This window comes from Mandrillus leucophaeus, unplaced genomic scaffold, assembly GCF_000951045.1.
Source record: "Mandrillus leucophaeus isolate KB7577 unplaced genomic scaffold, Mleu.le_1.0 Scaffold502, whole genome shotgun sequence".
Classification (NCBI taxonomy): Eukaryota; Metazoa; Chordata; class Mammalia; order Primates; family Cercopithecidae; genus Mandrillus; species Mandrillus leucophaeus.
Window position 1 is genome coordinate 1,416,749 of NW_012105388.1, and position 22,366 is coordinate 1,439,114.

Here is a 22,366-nt window from a genome sequence, read left to right on the forward strand (position 1 = left end):
CAGATGCATTCAATGAGCTTCACGAAAATTATCTTATTTACATTATACAGAGTCAATAAAGTATTTCCAACAAGGGAGTCATGATGAAGCAAAATTTAGGATCCAAATAGTCTGTGGATTTCAATTTTACTATCTCTCCATTGGCTACAATATATTTTGAAGAGGTAATATACTAATAAATTCTGCTAAAAATCTTTTAAAGTTTTTCACTTGTTTGTTTTTGGTTATTATTTTTTGGCCTCCATTTCCTGTAGTTTTTTTGTCTTAAAATGGAATTTCTCTTAAGCTAAATTACAGACAAGCTGATTGTCCAATTCAGCTAAAAAAACAAAATGTAAATACTTAAACTGTATGAAATGACCCACAGAAACTAATTTTAACCATCTGAATAACTACAGGTTTGTATTTCCCTTATTTTTATTAATATCTGAAAGACAGGTAAGAACTTCATTTCGCTGCCAGAATTCAAGATTGTTTTAGTATGACTGTGATACCACAAATATTAAGAGAAGAATTTGACAGTTCTTGTAATGGTCAAATGTACAATAGAGTATGAGAAAATTATTGTTTATATGAACTTTTAGATTCTTGACACGAGTGTTTTTGCATCATTCAAATGTCCCTCTTTTGTTAATTTTAGAAAAATTAAATTTCCAAGAACTCGAAGAAATGACTCAGTCATAGTAAGGATTAGTATAATGATTGCGCATTTGGTGACTGTTTCTAGCTCATAATATTAATAAAGCAATCTAACCAAACTTTGTATAATTAGCTTAAATCAGGTTCTATTCAGTACGTTTAAAACAAGCTATAAATACTAAGAAAATAGAAGAAGTCTCTATGTCTCTATGATCAGAAACATGCCAGTCCACAGAGTCACAGTAGTTTTAAGCCACAAAATAATCATTACACCAATAAACCTTGCTCATATTGTGGGCCACTGGTCCTGAAAAGCATGGATTAATAAAGCACAAATGATTTCAATTTCTCCGAAAGTCTGGAAAAAGTATTATAAGAATTGTTACCTTACTTTTTCATTTATTAAATTCTAAAAGCCAACAACTGTTTTAGATTATTTATGAAGCCACTTAATCCTTACAATGTGATTTCACATACTCAGTCTTCATACCAAGTAGCTGAACAAAAAAATGGCATATCTCCAAGTCTATTCTACTCCTTGCAAACCTGCTTCCTTATGGTACAAGTAGGTCAATTTCGAATTCAATCCATCTCAGCAGGTAAGAATCATACTGCTTCTTATCCTCAAAAGAAATTGCATGCTGCTGCTGCTCTGTGACTCAAAGAGCCACACACGAAAAGTTGAAATTACTTTAAGATGAAAAGAGCATGGAGATCTTCAGGTTTTACTGTGAAATAGTGGAATGAGCACAAAATTTGGAGACAGGAGATCTGGGTTCAAGATGTTACTCTGAGACTCCTCACTTGAGTATATCTGGGATACTTGGTCAACTTCTCTAAGCCTCCAATACCTCACATGTAAAACATGAAAAATAACAAATATTTCACAAGGTTTTCTGGAGATTCAAATGAGGCAATAGACGGGAACATGGTTTATAAAGCTCAAAGATGACACAGAGCAGGACACTTGTCTTCCTGCCTACCAGGTTCAGGCTAGTGGCAACATAGTAACTAAAGTGATCTTTTAAAATCTAGGTCAGATTATTATGTCACCTCTGCTCAAAACCTTCTGATGGCTTCCCATTTCTATCATGGTAAAAGCCCAAATCTTTAAAATGACAGAAGTCTTACCTCAATTGACCCTTCCCTGTATCTTACCTCTCTGACGTCATCTCCTACTACTCTCGTTTTAGCAAAGCCACACTGACCACCTTGCTTTTCCTTGAACATGCAAGACACACTTCCACCCCAGGATTCCTGCAATGGCTGTTTCCTCTCACAGGAATGCTCTTCTTCCCCAGATATCCATATGGCTAACCCTTTCCTCTCCTTTAAGCCTCAGCTCAAACACCTGCCTTACAGTGATCACCATTTAAAACTACAGTCCTGGGAAGGAACAGTGACTCACACCTGTAATCCCAGCACTTTGTGAGGCCAAGGTGGGCAGACTGCTTCAGCCCAGGAGTTTGAGACCAGCCTGGGCAACACGGTGAAACCTCATCTCTACAATAATAATAATAATAATAATAATAATAATATAATTAGCTGAGTGTGGAGGAGTGTGCTTGTGGTCCCAGCTCCTCAGGAGGCTGAGGTGGGACAATCGCTTGAGCTCAGGAGGTCAAGGCTGAGAGAGCCGTGATTGCACTGCTGCACTTCAGCCTGGGGAACAGGGCAAGACCTTGTCTCAAAAAAATTAAAAATAAGTAAATAAAACTACAGTCCCAACAACCACCCTTCCACGTGTAAAACCATTTACCCTACTGTACTTTAACCCTTTGTTCAAAAAATTTATAATTTTCTAATTTTACTTATGTTTATTGTCTCTCTTCTCGCTAGAATCTAAGCTAAGGGGTGTTCCAGCTCCTCGTTCATAGGAGGTATTCCTTTTTCAAAAAATAAACAAAGAAACTTTATGCACCATCTGCCTCTTGTCAAGATCTACATTTTAGGGAAACTAACCCACAACTCAAGAATGGCAGGTGATGAAGTCACTATTACACCATTTCCAGATCCAGGAACGGAACATTGTTAATTATCAATGCAACTGAGGCTAAAAGGAGAAAAAATGGGGAGTTTTCAAGGTAGTTTCCAAATTTTAAAAAGGTTTTCTTATCTCTGTTTATTGAATGGTTCAGAGATGATTTTTGCAGCCTAGTAGTAACTGGGGGTAATTTATTAGAAACATAAATGTGGTTAAATGAAGAAACAGACCTTCAAGTCAAGATAAAAAAACCCTCTAAATAGCAGTTCTCAGAGCCAGGGATTACCGTGCTCTGGGAAGAAACCTGCACTTTACAGTGGCTATTTGCCAAATGGGCCAACATGAGCAAGAAAACAACCTGAGATTCTTTCATTCATTCAGTAAGCAATTATAAAGCAAGCACTATTCTAATAGATGATGCTTATTCTTGGAACCGAGCCACTAAACAGTGAGGAAACCCAAGCAGCTGTGGAGAGGTCCAAACGAAGAAAAACCGAGAACCCTGGCCCACATCCCAGGCTTAGGTCCCAGCTGAAAGCCGTCACCAACTTACTGGCCATGTGAATGAGCCAATCTGAAAGTGGGTCCTCCAACCTAAGCCACCCCAGTTAACACTCCATGGAGGCAAAGAACTGTCTGTCCTGAATGCTGCCCAATTTGCAGATTTTTTAACCAAAATAATAACTGTTGTTGTCTTAAGCTTTTAGGTTCTGGGATGGTTTGTTCCACAGTATTAGATAACTGATACTCTACAGGAATTAGATTGCTGACATCACCAAGTCAGTGTTTAATATAAAAGGTGTGTGTGTGAACAACTATTTGTATATTTCTCACTACAGAAAGGTATCCTCTGATTATTCTAAATGTCAAAAAATATGGCTGCAAATTTGAATACAATCTCTCTTTTCTGTTATACTTACATCAATCCAGTCAACTCATAAACTACTTTCCCCTATCACAGCCAATCCTGAGCTTTAAGGGAATGGGCAGAGTTACTAGAGTCCTAACTCCTCTAACTGTAAACGCCAACTTCTTTTTCTCTGCCTGAGTGGCTGTTGCTCTGTCAGTGATTAAGCCAAGGCTCCACAGGCAGATTGTGATTCTGATCTCTGCCACATATTAGCTGTGTCTTCGGTTTCCTCATCTGTAAAGTGGGGATAGTAATACCTAACTCATGACATCAAGAGAAACAAATGAAGTAATCCACATATCAAATAGAATACTTGGATTAGTATTTAGTGCATAAAAAGTAATTAGTGTTTGACAAATAATGGCTTAATACAACACGCAGAGAAAACTAGCTACCTTTACTACTCAAGCACACATGGTATCAACATACAGCCAACCTAGCTTATTCCAAAACTAAGAATCTTCACCTGTTTTCATCCTCTTTTCTTCCAGCTGCCTTATTTCCATTTGTCTCTTATTGTCTAATTTACCAAAAAAAAAAAAGGGGAGAAGGGAAAAACAAAAGCAAGTAATCGAGAAATCTGCTTTATTGAGAATTCCGGGAAAGGGCTGAAACAGAAAATAATATAAGGTATATAGATCATCTGTACATTCCCTAATTCTGGCTCCTCAGAGGCCATGGATTGTAATAAACTGACTGTGTGCATAACATACTAATGCCAATTTATGTTCAGAACACACAGACACCAAAAAGTCCAAAGGCACGGCATACACCTACAGTTCATACTGACATTAGTCATAAATCAATTAAGAACCATTTGTAGAATGACACTTAAAATGTATGTTTCAAATGCTTACTGAAGTGACAAAACAGCTCAATCTGGACACAAAAAGAGACATGAATGGCAAACTGCCTAGAAATCTAAGCAATATATAATAATTACATATGTACTTCTGTACATTCAAAAGTTTCAAAGGTATCCTATACTACCTTAATATTAGCCTAGACCTTCACTTATTACAAAATTAAGGTGTTTATTTCCTTTATTATTTATGTTCTGCAGTGCTTACACAGCATGATTCCACCTAGCTATATTAAGTACTGAAAATGGTGGTTGAGAAGGCTATTTGAACAAACTATCCACTAGTCCTTGTTTTATGTTAACTAAGATGTATGGTCTGAAGAACATATTGAAGTACTCAACTTAAACTCTGAGAGTAGTTTTCTAACCCGGCCTAGTTTCTCACTGACCTCTTCTCACTAGGTAGAAAGCAGAAGTTACCACTTTATCTCCTTTTCTCTCTTAAGTTGGCAAGGGATTTAAGTTTCTGGTTTCAACTGCCTTTCCCTTCACTATAACAAGGAAGCGTGGGGAAAAAGTAGCCAAGTGATACATGATAAAGCCACTGGGATGCTCCTTATAAGCCTCCCTATGTACAACTCACATGAAAGCCAAAACTAGAGAAAAGCATCAGCAGAATTTTCCATGCCCTCAAAACCCAGCTCCACACTTGATAGGCTCTAAGACATCTTTTTCAACAAAGGATGAAATCTACAGAGAAAAGAGAACCAATTACTTTGTGCAGACACATTTTTGACAAACATGAATATGTTAGACTATTTGGGGAAAGGACTGCCTTTGGCTCTGTTACCCTCCTGCAATTCCAGATTCAATAGCACCTGGTCCTTAGATACATTGTATTTCTTCAGTTCATGTGTCACTTTGATAAATGTGGAAAGTATTTTTAGCCAAAAACTCAAATTAGATTTCATTTAAAAATCTGGCTGAACAAAACCGTGTATACTTGGTGGTTTGAATTCTGACGTTTAAGTTACACAGTAACTTTTAACCTACAGCCAATAGTGATATCATATGGTGAAATGTGCTCAACAACAACAACAAAAATTGGAACCAGATTTGGGGACAAGCTCATCTCAGGATAAGAAGCTAGAATTCTTCCTATAAAATAATGAAAAGCTGACAAACTGAGAGAAAGATGGAATAGAAACATTTTACTTCTAACCAGTTCCAGATGACTCAAACTCAATGCCATATGCTCCATGGTTACCTTTTCCGTAAAGCGCAGTCTCATAAGAAAACCACAGAGTAACTAGCCCTCTAGTAGCATGATTTACCCTTCCTCATCCAAGTCTGATGTCTCAAACTATAAAGATTCCAGACCTAGTGAGGGCACAGCACTAACCCAGTACAAAAACAGGGTAAAAGCACTGTCAATTCCAAACATTTGTTAATTTTTTAAGACCTAACTAAAACATATTTAAAACCTCCTTAGTATGTTCATTTATGATTTGCAGTAAAGGAGGATGACTATCGTGACCTTTAAAATAGAAAGGGGAAAACATAACAAAGGAATCTATAATCTGCAATCCTATGTGCCAGGAAGAAGTTCCCCTCACAGATTATGCTGTGGCTCCTACTCTGTCCAAAACAGAGGTTCACAAATTTCCTCAAGTATATAAGACAAACCTATCTATACAGAGGTGTCTGTCTAGAGACATTTTAATAAAAACTTCCCTTATATACATTATCCTGCAATCTAATGAATAAGTGCTTTTACAATTTTCATAGTGGCTAATGTATAGGAAGAAAGCAATACAAAACTATACACAACAATGTATAGGAAGAAAGAAATACAAAACTATACACAACAGTTTTCAACCCTAGACATACTTCAGAATCACCTGGGAAAAATGTTTTGTTTACAAACAAATGCCTTTGACCTATCCTATCAGACTCCATAGGTCTTGGGTAGGGCTCAGTTAGCAATATTTTTAAGATTCCAGAGAAGAGCTGGGCACGCTGGCTCACATCTGTAATCCCAACACTTAGGGAGGCTGAGGCAGGAGCATCACTTGAGCCCAGAAATTTGAGACCAGCCTGGGCAACATAGCAAGATGTCATCTCTTCAAAAAAATGTTTTAAAATGAGCCAGGTGTGGTGGCGTGTACCCAGAGTACTAACTACTCAGGAGGCTTGAGCCTAGGAGTTCAAGACTGCAGTGAGCTATGATCATGCTGCTGCACTCCAGCCTGGGAAACAGAGCAAGATCCTGTCTCTAAAAATAAAAATGAAAAATAAAATTAAAGACAATTCAGGTTATACATTTTTAGGGACAAGAATATCATAGAAGTGATACTGTGCCCTTCTCAGTGCATCCCATCAGGAGCTGCAGATGTCAATATGTCTCATGACTGGGAATGTTACTTTATTACTTACGTATGGTGGCATAACCTCTCGTCCAATATCTCTCACACTTTCTACCTCTCTGTCTCCCTGTGTTACATTCTATATCATTTCTTCAGATCCATCATCCCATTCACTATTTCTTTCTTCAAGTATACCTATTTTGCTGTCTTAACCTCGTCATTGTTTTTATAATTTTAACTTAAATTATTTCCAGATTTTTTTTTCAAAATGTTCTGGCCAATTCTGGTAGTCTTTTGTTCCTTTACCAAACTTTAATTCCCTCTTTTATTTAATATATTCTATATTCTCTATCTGATAATTCAAATATCTATAGTCTTTCAGAGTGTGATTCTGTAGTTTATTTTTTCTAACTCTTACTCATGGTGGCATGGTTTCCTGGTGTGTTGAATGACTTTTGAGGGGAAGAAGCAGACGTGTGGTCATGTTTAACTGGCTCTCTATCTGTGGAAATGTTTCTAGGATGGACACTTTCTTTTTTAAAGTGTCTCTTCTGAGAAGACTCTGCATTCGATTCCTTCAGGTGCCTACAGGTACCACCAACATAAGCCCAACTAAACTGCATTTTTGGCTTGATTTTGGGGGGATCACACTACTAGTATAAATTTAGGCTCTAACCTGATTAGTTAGGGGCTTAAACAATTATCAGGAAAGACTTTTCATTTGTTTCCATACTAACTAAAGCCAAAACCAATATAGGTACTTAATAACAGTCTCCCTGTGGGGTATGGCAACTTTTGTTCCCCTCTTTTGGCAACCAAGAGTGTCATTCTTTGGAAGTTCTGGCTTTATTTGGGTAGAGGAAAAGGGGGGCCTCAGTTGTAACTTCCCACCTCACTTGGGTCCAGAGCTTTCTTTCCATCCCCAGACACTAGGCCACAAGGATCAGGAACTATATCCAGAACAAGCACCACTTTCAATGCTAGCTTACCATTATAGATTCATCTTATCTTTTATTATTTCTGGCCTCTGAGAAGCCCTTACTTTGTCTCCAGTTGAGCCAGTAAATAAAAGTTTTGATTTATTTTTTAATCCATCATTTTCTAGTGTGCTAAACTGCAATGAGTTTCTCTGTATCTTTAGCCCACCATATTGCCAAAACAAAAGGTTAAGGTTCCTTAATCTTAAGGTAGGAGAAAAAAAAAAAAAAAAAGTAACACTTTACAGTATAGTAGAAAAGGCAGAGTCTGAAGTGATAATTTAAAAAAAAAAAAAAAAAAAAAAAAAGCTGGGTTAAATTTTAGGTTTTTCAACAATAAAATATGATGAAAAATCATAGAATTAACCCCAATGAGTAATAAGAAGTGGGTTTTCTTTTTAACCAATTCACATTTGTCCTGCTTAGCCATTCCCTGCTGCCTAGAGTTACTATTTTTATAGACCACCCAGAGTAGGCCAGCTCCTTGAATCCTATGCCAGAAACAGCTAGATGGCTTCTTTACCATCCACAAAATATCAATAAGGTCAGAAAAATTAACCCTCATAAGTCCATTTAGTTTATTTTCTTTTTCTGTGTGATGCCTATTCAGTAACCCAAACCTCTTCAAACTAGTCAGCTTTGCTGCACATTACCTTTGACAAAACTCTCTTACTTTATATGTAAAGATATATTTATAATTCATCACCAAATGCCCTCAGGAAATGTTTAAGGCATACCAATATTTGGCAAACTTGTGTGTTTTACATTTTTTTCATTTGGCCCATACCAATAAGGCACAAACATTCAATTCTACATTGAACATCTGAAACCACATTAATCACTTTACTTGGTAATGTGATCTGTTCTAAAAGAGTTTAGGTTCCTAAATTTAAAACACTTCGGGAATCTGATTCAAATGTCTATTTGTCTGACAAACTTAATTTTGTGGTACTTAAGAAAAGTTCAGATACAGCTCACAATCTGTTTTCTTTTTAAGCCTATGCAGTTTCCAGTTAAAACATAATAACGCATGCTTAAGGTTTCTAGATACACCAGACTATAGATGTGACACTTGTTCAATAGATATCTTCCAGGTAGTAACAAGGTTCAAGTGAGAAGTTCCTGCTCCTCTGGCAGACTCCCAGACCAGAGAAGATCACGGTCTTGCAGTAAAAAGACTGAAAACAAAGAGGCCAATCAAGAAATGCTTTTGAATAACACAAATAATGAAACATCTCAATTCCCAACATTGGATTCAGGGACAAGTTTCAGTCTTTCAAATCACTGTTGCTCTCTGGGCTTTAATATTTCACTGTTCATGCCAAATTTTGTCTATAAGAAATAGTTCTTGGTTTTTATGAATTTCACAGACATTTTCCTCCCTATTTCCTTGTTGGTGTCTAAAGATATTCTGACTTGTTAAGATACTTTTCTATATTTCCTCATTTCTTCCAGCTTTTTTCCTTGATGTTTTTCTTCAACTTAAGCCTTTGAACATGTTTTTTTAACTTCAATAGTTCCTAATATTCCCACTACTTCTTGGCTGACTGTTCCTAAAGTCTCACACAGAGAAAGATACAGATCTTAACTGATTGATCCTCGAGATTTTCAAATATTTAAACTTTCTCCAATTTTTTATCCCCCTTTTCTACTGTCTAATTCCTTTTTGAACACAAACCACTTCTTGATAAAATAGGGACCATCATCTCTTCCTTTCATCATCAATCAATCTACCATAGAAATGAGATCCATCCCCACCTGCCCCCTTTACTTCAGCAGCTGTGCAGATCATTAATTCATTTAAAAAATTTTTTTGTCTGGTGGGCACGGGCACTCAAAAAAATTTTTTTGGTCCAGTCCTTCCTTTCCTAAAATTCTATTGATTCATGAGGGCTTCTACAATGAGATGTCCCCACAACCCCACTGTCACTTCCTGTAGCATAATCTAATACTCTTTATTTCTTCATTGAGTACTATGGCATAAAGCCTCCCATGATTGCCACTAGCAGCGTTACTGGTTACTTCTATATTCCCTCAAGAATATGCCTGTGAATTTGTGATATAATAAGAAATAATACATTTGGTTTTTATTCTGGTTCCTGTCACAGAGCTTCTAAAACCCTTGGAATTTCCTGAGTGATGGGGGTAAGAAGAGTATCTTTTGTTATCCATAATAAGCCCCTTCCAGCTGGACCTGAGTTTATGCTAATGAGGTGACTCTTGGATGATGGAGGCTGACTGCCAGAGAAACCAACCACATAATTAGTGGGTTTGGATTTTCAGCTCCATTCCTCAACCTCCAAGTATGAATGGCCAATGGTTTAATCAATCACGCCTACCTAATGAAGCTCCATAAAAACCCCTAAACAATGGGATTTGGAGAGCTTCCAGGTTAGCAAACACAAGGAGGTACTAGGAGGGTGGTGCACCTGGAGATGTCATGAAAGTGCTGCACTCCTCCCCTATGCCTTACCCTATGAGTCTCTCCCATTTAGCTTGCCCCATATATCCTTTATAATAAACCAGTAATAGTAAATAAGAGAGTTTTCCTGAGTTCTGTGAGCTATTCTAGAAAATTATCAAACCTCAAGAGGGGATTGTGGGAACCTTCAACTTACAGCCATTTGGTCAGAAGTTACAGGTCACAACCTGGGACTTGCAACTGGGGACTGAAGTCGGGGGCAGTCTTTAGGGCCTAAGCCCTTAAACTGGAGGAGCCTGTGCTAACTCCAGGTAGTTAGTGTCAGAATTGAGTTAAATTCGCCAGACATAATGGCTCACACCTATAATATCAGCACTTTCTGGAAGCCAAGGAAGGAGAATCATTTGAACTTAGGAGTTCGAGACCAGCCTGAGCAACTTTGTCAGGTGTGGTGAGGTGCACCTGTAGTCCCAGCTACTTAGGAGGCTGAGGTTGGGGGGATTGCTTAAGCCTGGAAGATGGAGGCTGCAGTGAGCTACGATCACACCACTGCACTCCAGCCCAGGCAACAGAGCAAGACCTTGTCTCAATAAAAAATATTTTAAAATTAAAATTTAAAAAAGAATTTAGTTAAATTGGAGGACATCCAGTTGGTGTCCAGAGAATTGGAGAATTGCTCAGTGTAGAAAATCCACATATCTGGTCTCAGAAGTGTATAAACAAAAAGTTTTTCCTTTTATTCATGCCTATATATTCATATGACATCCATACAATTCTTTCTCACACAATTGTTTACATATCTGATTCTCTTACTAGACTGTACTTTTATTCATATTTGCATCCTTGATTCCTTGCTCAGTACCTGGCAAACGTTAAGTGCTCTATAAATATTTGCTGTATGTCTGACTAAATAAACAAGTACCACATATGGCCTCAGATAAGAAATGAGGAACTAAAAGAACACACAGTTTTTTTGAGAAATAGTTTATGAACATATATAATTCCTACTAATTGGGTGAGGGAGATATTCATTCATTCATACTACAGGTATTTATTGAGTAACTACTATGTGCCAGGCACTGTTCTAAGCACTGGAAAACAAAAGAGATAAAAATACCTGCAGGGAAAGAAAGAAAATAAAATAAATAAGTTACATAGCATACTTGAAGGTCAGAGGTGCTATGTAGAAAAGTAAAGAAAGAAAGAGGATTGGGAATGCAATGGCAGGAGCTGGGATGGACATTTAGAAAAGGTAGTCCAAGAAAGCCTCACTGGGGTGGCATTTGAGCTTTTTTTTTTTTTTTTTTGACCAAAAAAAATTAATGTTTTTTAATCACTTTTTTTTAACTTTTAAGTTCGGGGGTACATGGTATTTGAGCTTAACACCTGACAGAAAGAATCTCTGAGGGAAGGGCATTGCCGGCAGTGGGAATAAAAGTGAAGACCATGAAGTGCTAGCAGGCTTAGAGTGTTTGAGGAAGAGCACACAGGCCAATGTGACAGGCTAACAATAACATTTTTGATCCACAAGATAGGCAAATATTTTAAAAACACAATATCCAATGTTAGGAAACATGAGAAAATGGATACTCCTCTCTCCTGCTAGTGGGAATGTAAACAGATACAGTCTTTTTGGAAGGCAGTTTGGCAAAATCTATCACAATTTCAGATAATCGTAACCTCTAGTTCTAGTCTAGATTCTATCATACACATATAGACACATAGATATATGGAAATACATTTTATGCACACATATCAATAAATAACTGGAAATACCCTAGCTGCCTATCAACAGATGGTTAAATAAATTACAGCAGCAGTTGTGCAAATGTGCACTGGGGTTTTAAGCAGTCCAAGGAACTGTGGGCATCCTAAAAGTCTTTCAAAGTCAGCAAAGTTCTCCCTTTTCCAACTACATACCTATGTGAGTCTAAATTTTCTTCATTTATTTCAACCCAACAATATAACAGATTACATGAAAAAACAGGTAAGAGAATCCTGCCAGATTCTGTTAAGTCAGACATCAAAGATTTTTACAAAACTATTGATTTGACCTAAAGAAGCAACAATAGGTCTCAAGTATCCCCATGTGTTTTAGAAACCTGAAGTCAGTGAGATAAAATCCAACATTAAGAATTTAAAGGAAAGTAACCTGTGGGGAAAGAATGTAAAGAAAATACTGGGTAGTCTGGCTACAGCATAATAATAATTAATTTGGTTTTCTGGTTTTCAAAATTTTGGATTGTAGTAAGAGGAGATTTCAATATGCTATTTCAATTTTTAGTAGCAAATAAACGTGTATTTAGAGAAAAACTAAAACTGATGTATTTGAGTTCCCTCCCCCCCAGAAAAAAGAACTTTACAAAACTATAAAGTACTACCACTCTTCTGTATCTCACTAAATTTTTGGAGGTTTGGGAGATATAATTATTCTTCATTAACATGTTATTTATGTTAACACGTAAAGTAATGGTTTATGGTTCATTATTTTTAAACGAAAAATTTTCTAATTTTATTTTTAAAGTTTTAATTTCTCACATAATAAATGCCAGTATACATAAACCACAAAATCAAAAATTATTTGGGATCCTTGGTAACTTTTAAAGCTACAAAGGGGTTCCCAAGACCTAAAGTTTGAGAACTGCTAAATAATGGCACATTTACACTACAAAAAAACTATGTAGTATTAAAAGAGAATAACGTATTCACATATTTTAAAGAAAGCACAATTTGTATATAATTCTTTCACGTAAAACCAAAATTTTTAAACTAAATACATATAAACACAAAGACACAACACGAATGTGGGTATAGATGTTTATATATTCTATATGAAATGTTCTTCCTGTATCTTACGTAAATAATTCCTAATCTTCTTTTAGATCTTAAGTTAATCACTTCTTTCTCAGAGAAACCTTCCCTTACTTCCCTAACTAGGTCAAGTGACCCTATTATATGGGCTTATGATATCATGTACCTTTCCTTCATGGCACCTAATGTTACAATTTTGCAATTATTTGTGTAATCATTTTGATTAGTATATGTCACCTATATTAGATTATAAATGTCATGAGAGCAGGGGGTTGATTATATTATTTTCTCAAATTTCCTGTATATTTGAAAATCTTCATAACAAAATGTTTTTTTAAAAAAAGATCATTCAACTTTAACTCCTTTCAATTCTGAACCAATTTTAATATAGACTTCTTCATGCCTAATCCTATTAAATCTGCTTTCCAAGATTACAAGTGATCTGATAATTGCCAAATTCAGCTTTCTGTGTCTCCCAAGCTCTCAGCAGCATGTGATACCACTGCCCAAGACCTGCTTGAAACTCTTTTTACTTTGGCTTCAAAAAGCTACTTTCTTTCAGTTCTTCCCCTAATTTGCTGTGATTCCCTAATTTCTTTTCCCAAGGCTATCTACTATTCATACTGGTGTCGCGCAGATTCTTCTTACTTTCCTTCCTCTACCTGTTCTCCTTGGATAATCCCATCTACTCCACTAACATTATCTGTCTGTCAGTCTATCTACCGATTTGTAATGTTAATTCTCAATATCTAGTCAGTGCCACAAACTTACTATACTTAAAAACTATTGTCTTTCTTCATAAAACTGTCTGTCTGTCTATGTTTGCTTCCTCAGATGACAGCACCACCATTCAGTCCCTCAAGATAGAAATTTTTGAATTATCCTTAACTTCCCTCTTTTCTTCCTCATGTCCCACATTATACCAGTTAACAAATCCCACAAAATCTACATAAGAGAGGTACCCTAAGATTGCCCATCCTTTTTATAACCAGAGTATAAGTTCAGACTCTCATTTATTACCTGAAATACCTCAATAGTCTTCTAATGCTTTCTCTGCCAATAGTCTCTCCTCACTCCAGTCTATACTCAATACAACCCTCAAAATCCTCTTCCTAATATGCAAAGCTGATTATGTTACCCTCCACCTAAAATCTAGGGGTGCCTCATTGTACACAGCAGCACCTATACCTCTAGTCATACATCTAGCCTCATGCAGACTCCCCACATATACAAGATACACTGAACTTTTTACTTTTTTATGATCATGTCATACCATTTCATAACTGTGCCTTTAAACACGCTGTTCCCTTTGCCTGGCATGCCCTTATCATACTTTGCACATGGCGAACTGATATCACAGTTCAATGTTCAGCTTCCTTCATCGGTATCTCCCTTATAACTCAGTCACTCAACAAAAAACGTATCGAGTACCCATCAATACGACAAGAACCTTCACCTCAAGGAACTCGTACTCTGTATTATGTTAGGACTCATTAACCCTGCTATTATTACGTTCATCACATTATACCATAGTCATCCTTCTACTTTTCTCTCCTCCCAGCTGGGTCATGAGATCTTTGAAGGCATGGCTCCTGTCTCATTACTCTTTGCACATCTTGAAAAACAAATCATTTTTTCTCTAGTTTACGATGAAAGCTAAAGAATAATGAGAATTTAAGTTTTTAGCATTAGTATCCAAAACAAATGTCTATTCACTTACCTCATAGGTCCATAGTTCAGTATTATAAATGCCAATACTATCATCACACAGACAGCTCTTCGCTTTGGACTAGGGACTTTAAGCCTCTGGTTCTAAAGGAAATGACCACATTAAATACAATTAAACTACACATCAATTTCAGAAAAAGCAACACTTAAGATTAGAATTTTCCTCTTCACCAGTTACGTAAATACCTTGTCTTATAAATACCTTGTCTTATTTTTTTAAAAAAACATCAAAGGTGTGTAAATAATACTTTTCAAGACTAGAGCAGGGACTTCCAAGTTCCCTTTTCTAGCAGGGAGAGAAAAGGAGAGAAGCAGAAGAGAAAAAAAACACAGCAGCCACTCCATTGCAGTTGCCTCTTCACCCAAGAGGAAAGATTCAATATATATCTGTATACATATTTTTTTGAGACAGAGTGTCACTTTGTCGTCAGGCTGGAGTGCAGTGGCGCCATCTCAGCTCCCGGCGATCTCCGCCTCCAGGGTTCCAGCGATTCTGCTTCCTCAGCCTCCCAAGTAGCTGGGATTACAGGTGTGCGCTACCACACCCAGCTAACTTTTGTATTTTTAGTAGAGATGGGGTTTCACCATGTTGGCGAGGATGGCCTTGATCTCCTGACCTCGTGATATGCCCGCCTCAGCATCCCAAAGTGCTGGAATTACAGGCGTGAGCCACTGTGCCCGGCCAGAATCAACATTTTTATATTTTTATGGATCCCCAAAGAATTTTGAGACACTTCTACAGTTTGCCTCCCTAACCTTTTAAATCATTGTTTTCAGTAAAATACAGGAGTATACCCATGTACTCAGGGCCAAGAGAAAAAGAATAGTGTAAGAAGTCCCATTCGATAGGCATCTGTATGGTTCAGCACTGCAGTGAGAAATTCTGAAAACAGTAAATTTCCCGAATAGAACTGAGGAGATTAACCCTCTTGGAGTCAGCATAGTAACAGAATGCAAAAATCACATTAGTTGTTAGGTGGACTGAGAAAAAATAAAAACACTTTTATTTTATATTGCTTTCTTTTTTAAAAGGAACAATATGGCAGGGCTATTTAGAAGCCTCAATGTGATTCATTTAGTCAGAAAAGAGGGTGTTAAGGCAATGAGTGAAGAGAAACCCAGGAAAAGGAGACAACTTTTCTATGTAGACTGGAGAGTGCAATTCAAAGGGTCCTCTTCAAAGGCTTTATCCTTACTGCAAATGTTTTAGGACTGATTGTACCCTCCTTTTCCTAGCACAATTGTTTACACAATTTAATTTAAAATGTAAAAGTTTATCTATTTATTTATCCAGGGGATACTTTAGCCCATCTCGACCCAGCCCTATTACTAACACTTACCTCTGACACAACCTCATCCAGCTGCCGCTTCAGTGTTCCATTTTCTTTCTTCAGTTGCTCGTTCTCTGAAAGGGCAGCCTTTAATCTCGCCTCTAACCCTAGCATATATTCTTTCTTCTTCTTGCGAGACTGACAAGCAGATTCTCGATTTTTTATCATACGTTGTTGTCTCCTTAGCACAGCAATCTAGAAAAAGTTACAATGAATCAGAATATCCTGGTTTTAGAATCAGATGAAATAGATCAGAATATACTAATTTTTACAATTATTTTTAACTGTTTTTTCAAAGCACAGGTTACTAGTTGTTTCAAAACAGGTTTGAAAAAACACTGCTCAAACTAAATATGTTAAAAATCAAATGGTTAAATAAGGCCTTCTAAAACCCAAATGTTAAATAATTTCCTCTGACGTTTTCTAAGGCTCATGTATTAATCTTCTAATTTTCCCCTTAGAAACTCCCTCAGAAAGTATCTTTAAATATATACGCATATATACATACATCTTAAATCTACATCTCTGGCCCTGAAATGGCTATGCCCCAGAACCATATATTCAATTAATTACAAGACCACTTCTACTTACACAGTTATTACCACTTCTAATCCATTATGTGCAAACTGAACTCACTATCTCCCTTTAACTAGATTTTTAAAAAATCTATCCATCTTCTATCAATAGTAACTTCTATCAATAATATTATTTTTCTTTATTCACTATATTCAGTCCTTCTCAATCCCTCATTCACTCATTGAATATATTAAAAGTATATACTAATGACCAAGTTTACTCCAGTGAAAATGTGTCTCAGTTATTCCTTTCTCTCTATTCCCTCTTCCATTCTCCTAATACAGGCACTCATTAACTCATCCCTGTACTACTGCAACAGACTCCTATTTCAATTGTTTTCCATCTCATCCTGTCTACCATTTCTTAGATAACTTCTCCCAAGAAGATATTTTTATCTTACTACTCAATTGCAAAAACAAGCTAGTCATATATCCCTGCTACCCATCTTTTCTTTTAAGGTCTTCCATATTGTGACCTCCCACTGCCTAACCAGACCTTCCGCCCTAAATCTACAGCTATTCAAGCCACATTCCTCCAATCTTATCATTTAAGGCTACTCCATAATCTCCATACATATCTAACTTGTTTCGTTATTCACATAGTTTATTTCCACTTGGAATGCTATCTCCTCCACTAATCTAATTCCAAGGCCCATTCAAATTCAATTATTCTAACCCACCCTTATTTTTTATTTTCTCTGAACATCTTATACCCTTAGAATTTGGAGGATACACTGGAACACTCTAATGCTCTCAATTGTTTCAAGAATGTTAACACTCTCTCTCTCTTTCCCCACCTGAATTTTATAGGTTGAAAGCCAAACCACATCTGATCCTACCTTTTTGTAGGATATACCAACAATATCTACTACAATAGAAACTTACTGAGCGAAATTATTTTTGTTATATCATCTAAATTAAGTTATGAAGCCTATTATTACACACTAGTCTAATTTCTTTGGGGAAGTGAGAGAGGTGGCAAAATTAAGTCCATAAAAAGCACCAACCTACATTAAATTGATTAGTATGAGTATACGGATGGCTACATTACTAATTTCTATATATTTCACAATAGACTTTAAAAAGTAACACTCTAGAGTGTTCAATAACTCTTACTGAGACCAGTAAATAAAGTTAAAGAACGTAATCTATTTCTTTTAAAACAACAACACAATTCCCACCCTGATACTACATTTCCTAGAAAGAAAAGTATGCCAAAGTCAACCAAGTGAACTCCCAACACCAAATATTTTCAACAACCTTTAAATCAGAACCCACAAGGAAAAGAAATGTTACATGAAATGTCAAAAAGGGTGTTTTTTATTTAAACTACAAAAATCCTGATTTTTATGAAACCATCATCTGTAAAAATTTCCCTGCATAATAACTATCTCACTTGTAAGTAATGCTAAACACACACACACGCACACACACTCACACACTCACACACGCACATACAAAGAGCAATGGCAAAGCCATGATGGATTGATTATTCACCAAATGCAAACTATTCTCTGGACAATGCCACTTTGTTCAGTCTACTTTTATTTTTAGTGATCTTCATTGTTACTTAGAATGCCAGTGTCCGTAATTAATACTAGAGGGCTGAAGTACACAGAACACTGAACAGGGACATAAAAGTGAAAGTCCCCAGATGGAAGAGTTTATACTAAAAGTTAGACAAAAGGCAACCTTACTTTAAAGGCTAATTAATCTGTGGAATTTAGAGGGGCTTACAGACGGCATACCATTTAATAAATTTCAAACAAGGATTAGGCATTTCTATAAACAATAAAAGCACCTGCATATTACACAGCATTCAAGTTTCAAAGGCAGTCAATCCACGTGCCTCATACTAAAAAAATGAAAACCATCTGTGGTCAAATATTCACGTCCTCCCATAGAAAAAGATACATTATAATAGTTCTGAAAATAAATATTCAACACTACCAATAAATACAGAGGGTAAAGACAGCAAAAATAAATGAAACCCACAGCAATCACCAAACACAGGGCTCCAATGTTTTATCTCAGCAAGCCATCTTCAGCTATCTGAATATAAAATATTTAAATTATTCTATACTTCCTAGGCAAAAAAAAAATATGATCTTTAGGCTAAATACACATACACATTGTGGTGTCTGGTATTTCTTTAAGCAGGGGGGAAGTGGGTATTTTCCTATATAAGAAAAAAACGATTACACTGTATGTAATTCTGTTTGGTAAACTGCCTTTGCACATACAATGTATCACAATGACTTCTGACATGCAATAATGGCAGCACAGATTTTCAGTTATCTTGATGTTTCATAATACATTCAATTAATCTCCTCTTGTTGAAATTACTATAGTTTTCGAGATTCTTTAAAATAAGCCTCATCATTTAATCCACTGTTAAGAGAGTAGAAAAGCCAAGGCTAGAACTTAGGTCAGTTGACTCCAAGTCCAGTGATACTTACACAACAGCTTCAAACTGCTTTTAAATACCAAATACAGAGGCTTCATCACAGCATAAACTCTAACCTCAGAGAACTGTGTGGTTACTTTAATTATGCGCCTGTCTGAAAACAGAGACTTGTGGAACTGCTTGTATCTGGAAGCCAAATCTCTCTGTTAGCAATCTGAAAACATAAAATCAATACTCTGGCCCATTAACCAATTGACACATCTCCCTTACGGGCATATCAGATGATATAATACAGACTGAAATAAGCAGATAGCTGGCCAGTTCCTGCTTCTGATCATCCTGCCTCCAGACAACTCTCCCACCAGGCATCTTGCCTTGGAAAAAGTAAAAAGAACAAAAGAAAAAAACTCCACGGCTGCAAAATAGTTTCCTTTTAGTGCCACTGCACTATAAAATGTAGTGTTTCATTTAGTAAACACTTATTTGACTGTACGAAAGACTTATATAAAAGGAAAACTTTCACAAATGGACAAGTTCCTTTGAAGGCTGCATCAATGTAAGAGTCAAAGTTTCAAGTACGTCCACATTTTGTTTTTAATTTAATTTTTTGAGACAGAATCTCACTCTGCCACCCAGGCTGGAGTGCAGTGGCACAATTACGGCTTACTACAGCCTCAACCTCACAGGTTCAACAGATCCTCCAGCGTCAGGCTCCCCAGTAGCTGGGACTACAGATGCATGCTACCGTGCCTGGCTAGTTTATATTTTTGTAGAGATAGGATCTCTCTATGTTGTCCAGGCTGGTCTTGAACTCCTGGGCTCAAGCAATCCTCCTCCTGCTTCAGCTTCTCAAAGTGCTGGCCCAGCTTGTTTTAATCTAATTATCAATTTAATTTAAGGTTTTAATTTTAAAAACCTTACTGATTGACAAACACTGAAAGCTATGATAGTCTTTTTATTAACAAAATTCACTAAAGCCTTGTTTCTGTGATGTCGCTAAGAGATAAGCTCAATTACTATAAATCAAATTAGATATAATATTAGATAGGAGTCAGGAGTGGTGGCTCACACCTGTAATCCCAACACTTTGGTAGGCTGAGGCAGGAGGATCACTTGAGGCCAGGAGTTTGAGAACAGCCTGGGAAACATAGGTAGACCTCGTCTCTATAAAAATAAAAAATTAGCTGGGCATCGTGGTGCACAATTGTAGTCCTAGCTACCCTGGAGGCTGAGGCAGGAGAATCACTTGAGCCCAGGAGGTTGAGGCTACAGTGAGCCATGATCGCACCACTGTACTCCAGCCTGGGTGACAGAGTAAGAGCCTAGCTCCAAAAAAAAAAATTAAAATGGGATTTTTATGCTAAGAAATACATTCGAGTATTTCACGTAAATTCAAGTCAGATCAAGTATCGATAACCTATGGATGAATCACACAGTAATCACTGACTTGCTGCATATCTTTCTAACAGTTCTTAATCTCATTTGGCTGAATCTTGCCCTCTAAACTGATAGATAAAGTGGAAGCCATTACTGATTAACCTCTTCACTGTATCTGATCAAAAATAAAAATACAATCTTTCAATTAAATAAAAATTACATAACATACATTATTGCATATGTATTGCAGTAAACATATTTACAGATACATTATTAAAAAACACATATAGTTAAAATCATTGACAAATTTAATTTGTGGCAATCCTTAAATATTCAAATACATTTAAAAATTTAACTTGATTTTTGTTAAGAATCTTACGTACACTTCTTTTTTCTCATTAAATTGTTTAAAGCCAAAAAAAAGAGAAAATTTAGACTTCCACTTTCTCTACTCTTCTCAGTCTCATGACAGTCAAAATTTTATTTTACTCTTTCTATTAAGTTTTGTGTGTATGTATGCACATAACCAGTTCCCATTTGCCAAAAATTAAAGAAGCTTCATACTGGCAACCTGAACCATTTATTTGGCAGATTATCAAGGAGATAATCTTCATCCTGCAAACTATTTCCTTCTAATTTTTTAAATGAAGAATGCCTTCCGATATGTAGGATAATTTCCAGGATGAGAACAGATAACAGACAAAGTCCCTGCTAGATTGTAGGATGGGGCTACCCTACCAATCTCATCTTCTGAATGAAGGTAAAGAACAACCAAAAGAGAGGTAAAAGCAGGAGTATGCACCACATGCTCTTAGGAAAGCCACACCATGGGCATAGCCTCTTGAAGAATGGAGGGACTCAAGTCCTGTACACAGGGATCTTCAAAGGAGTCGCAAAATGGTTCCCTGTTATTTCAGTTAATGACTCCACTTGATGTAACTATAAAAAAGTAATACTTGATGTAACTAAACAAAAGAAATACTTGATGTAACTAATAAAAGTAATAGTAATTTAAGTCATTAAATGAAAATACAAAATTGGAAGTTAGGTGTCCTTAATTCCTGACCCAGCATTGCAATGACTTAACTGGACAATCAAAAAAAAAAAGAAAAGTCACGTCACCTTGTAGGGTCTATTTACATATTAGTAAAAAGAGAGAGTTAAGCCAGAATAGTGCTTTTGACATTATTATAACCCAATATCAGGTTTATCACTTTAGTAAATCACTACAGCCTTTAAAAACAATTTGACAGAAAAGCACAGGACATAATAAAAGAAAAACGGTGCTTTATATGTAGTAAGAGTTGTTTCATGAGATTGTGTATAAGAGAGAAAGAGAAGTTAAATACATTTCTTACTGTGGATTGTGGATAAAAAAGTTTAAAGCCCACTTCATTAGTCCTCTAAAGGTCTCACTCAATCTGAAAACAAAATAATTCTAGAGCTGCTGCTAAATAGATACACTTAATTTAATTGGCACAACGACGTAGCACAATAATGACTACTATATAATAAAATATGGATCTTATTAGTTTTGCTAAAGGTTTCATTTGATACCACCAAATTATTCAAATAAGGTCAATCTTTCTAAAACTTTGTCCCTCATGACTTAAAACTAACTGCTACTTTAATTTTTAAAGATTAAATCTTAAAACTAACTTAATTTTTGAAAACTAAATCTTAAAACTATCTTAATTTTTATGAATTAAGAAAAAACATTTGTAAGGGGAGAAAAAAGGTAGCACCAAGTTTCGAGATTTGCGTAATTTGTTCTTTTTATTTTTCTTTTCTTTTTTGTTTTCCCATAAAGTTGTAAGCAAAGGACTTGGGTAATTTAAAGTCTGAGCTGCATCAGGACTACCTTGAAAGTAAAGCCTCTATTAATGGAGCACAGAGTAATGACGATAGCACTAGATCAGGAGAAGACCAGTTATAATTGAGCTAGGCTTGAATCCTAACTCAATTATAAGTGGTCAAATGATCTCACCTCAAATGGGGTGAGAATCAAATGGGTAATAGACATGAAAGTTCTCTGTA

General features: G+C 36.3%; 1 protein-coding gene across 1 annotated transcript in view; it reads right to left on the bottom strand.

The window, feature by feature from the left end:
- The window catches only part of ATF6 (activating transcription factor 6), a 201,495-nt gene that overhangs the window by 132,567 nt on the left and 46,562 nt on the right, over window positions 1–22,366 (bottom strand). The window contains exons 8-9 of the mRNA XM_011996105.1: window positions 15,980–16,165; window positions 14,632–14,723 (exon numbers count right to left, since the gene is read on the bottom strand). Of these exons, the coding sequence (XP_011851495.1) occupies window positions 14,632–14,723; window positions 15,980–16,165 (278 nt within the window). The remainder of the gene's footprint in view (window positions 1–14,631; window positions 14,724–15,979; window positions 16,166–22,366) is intronic.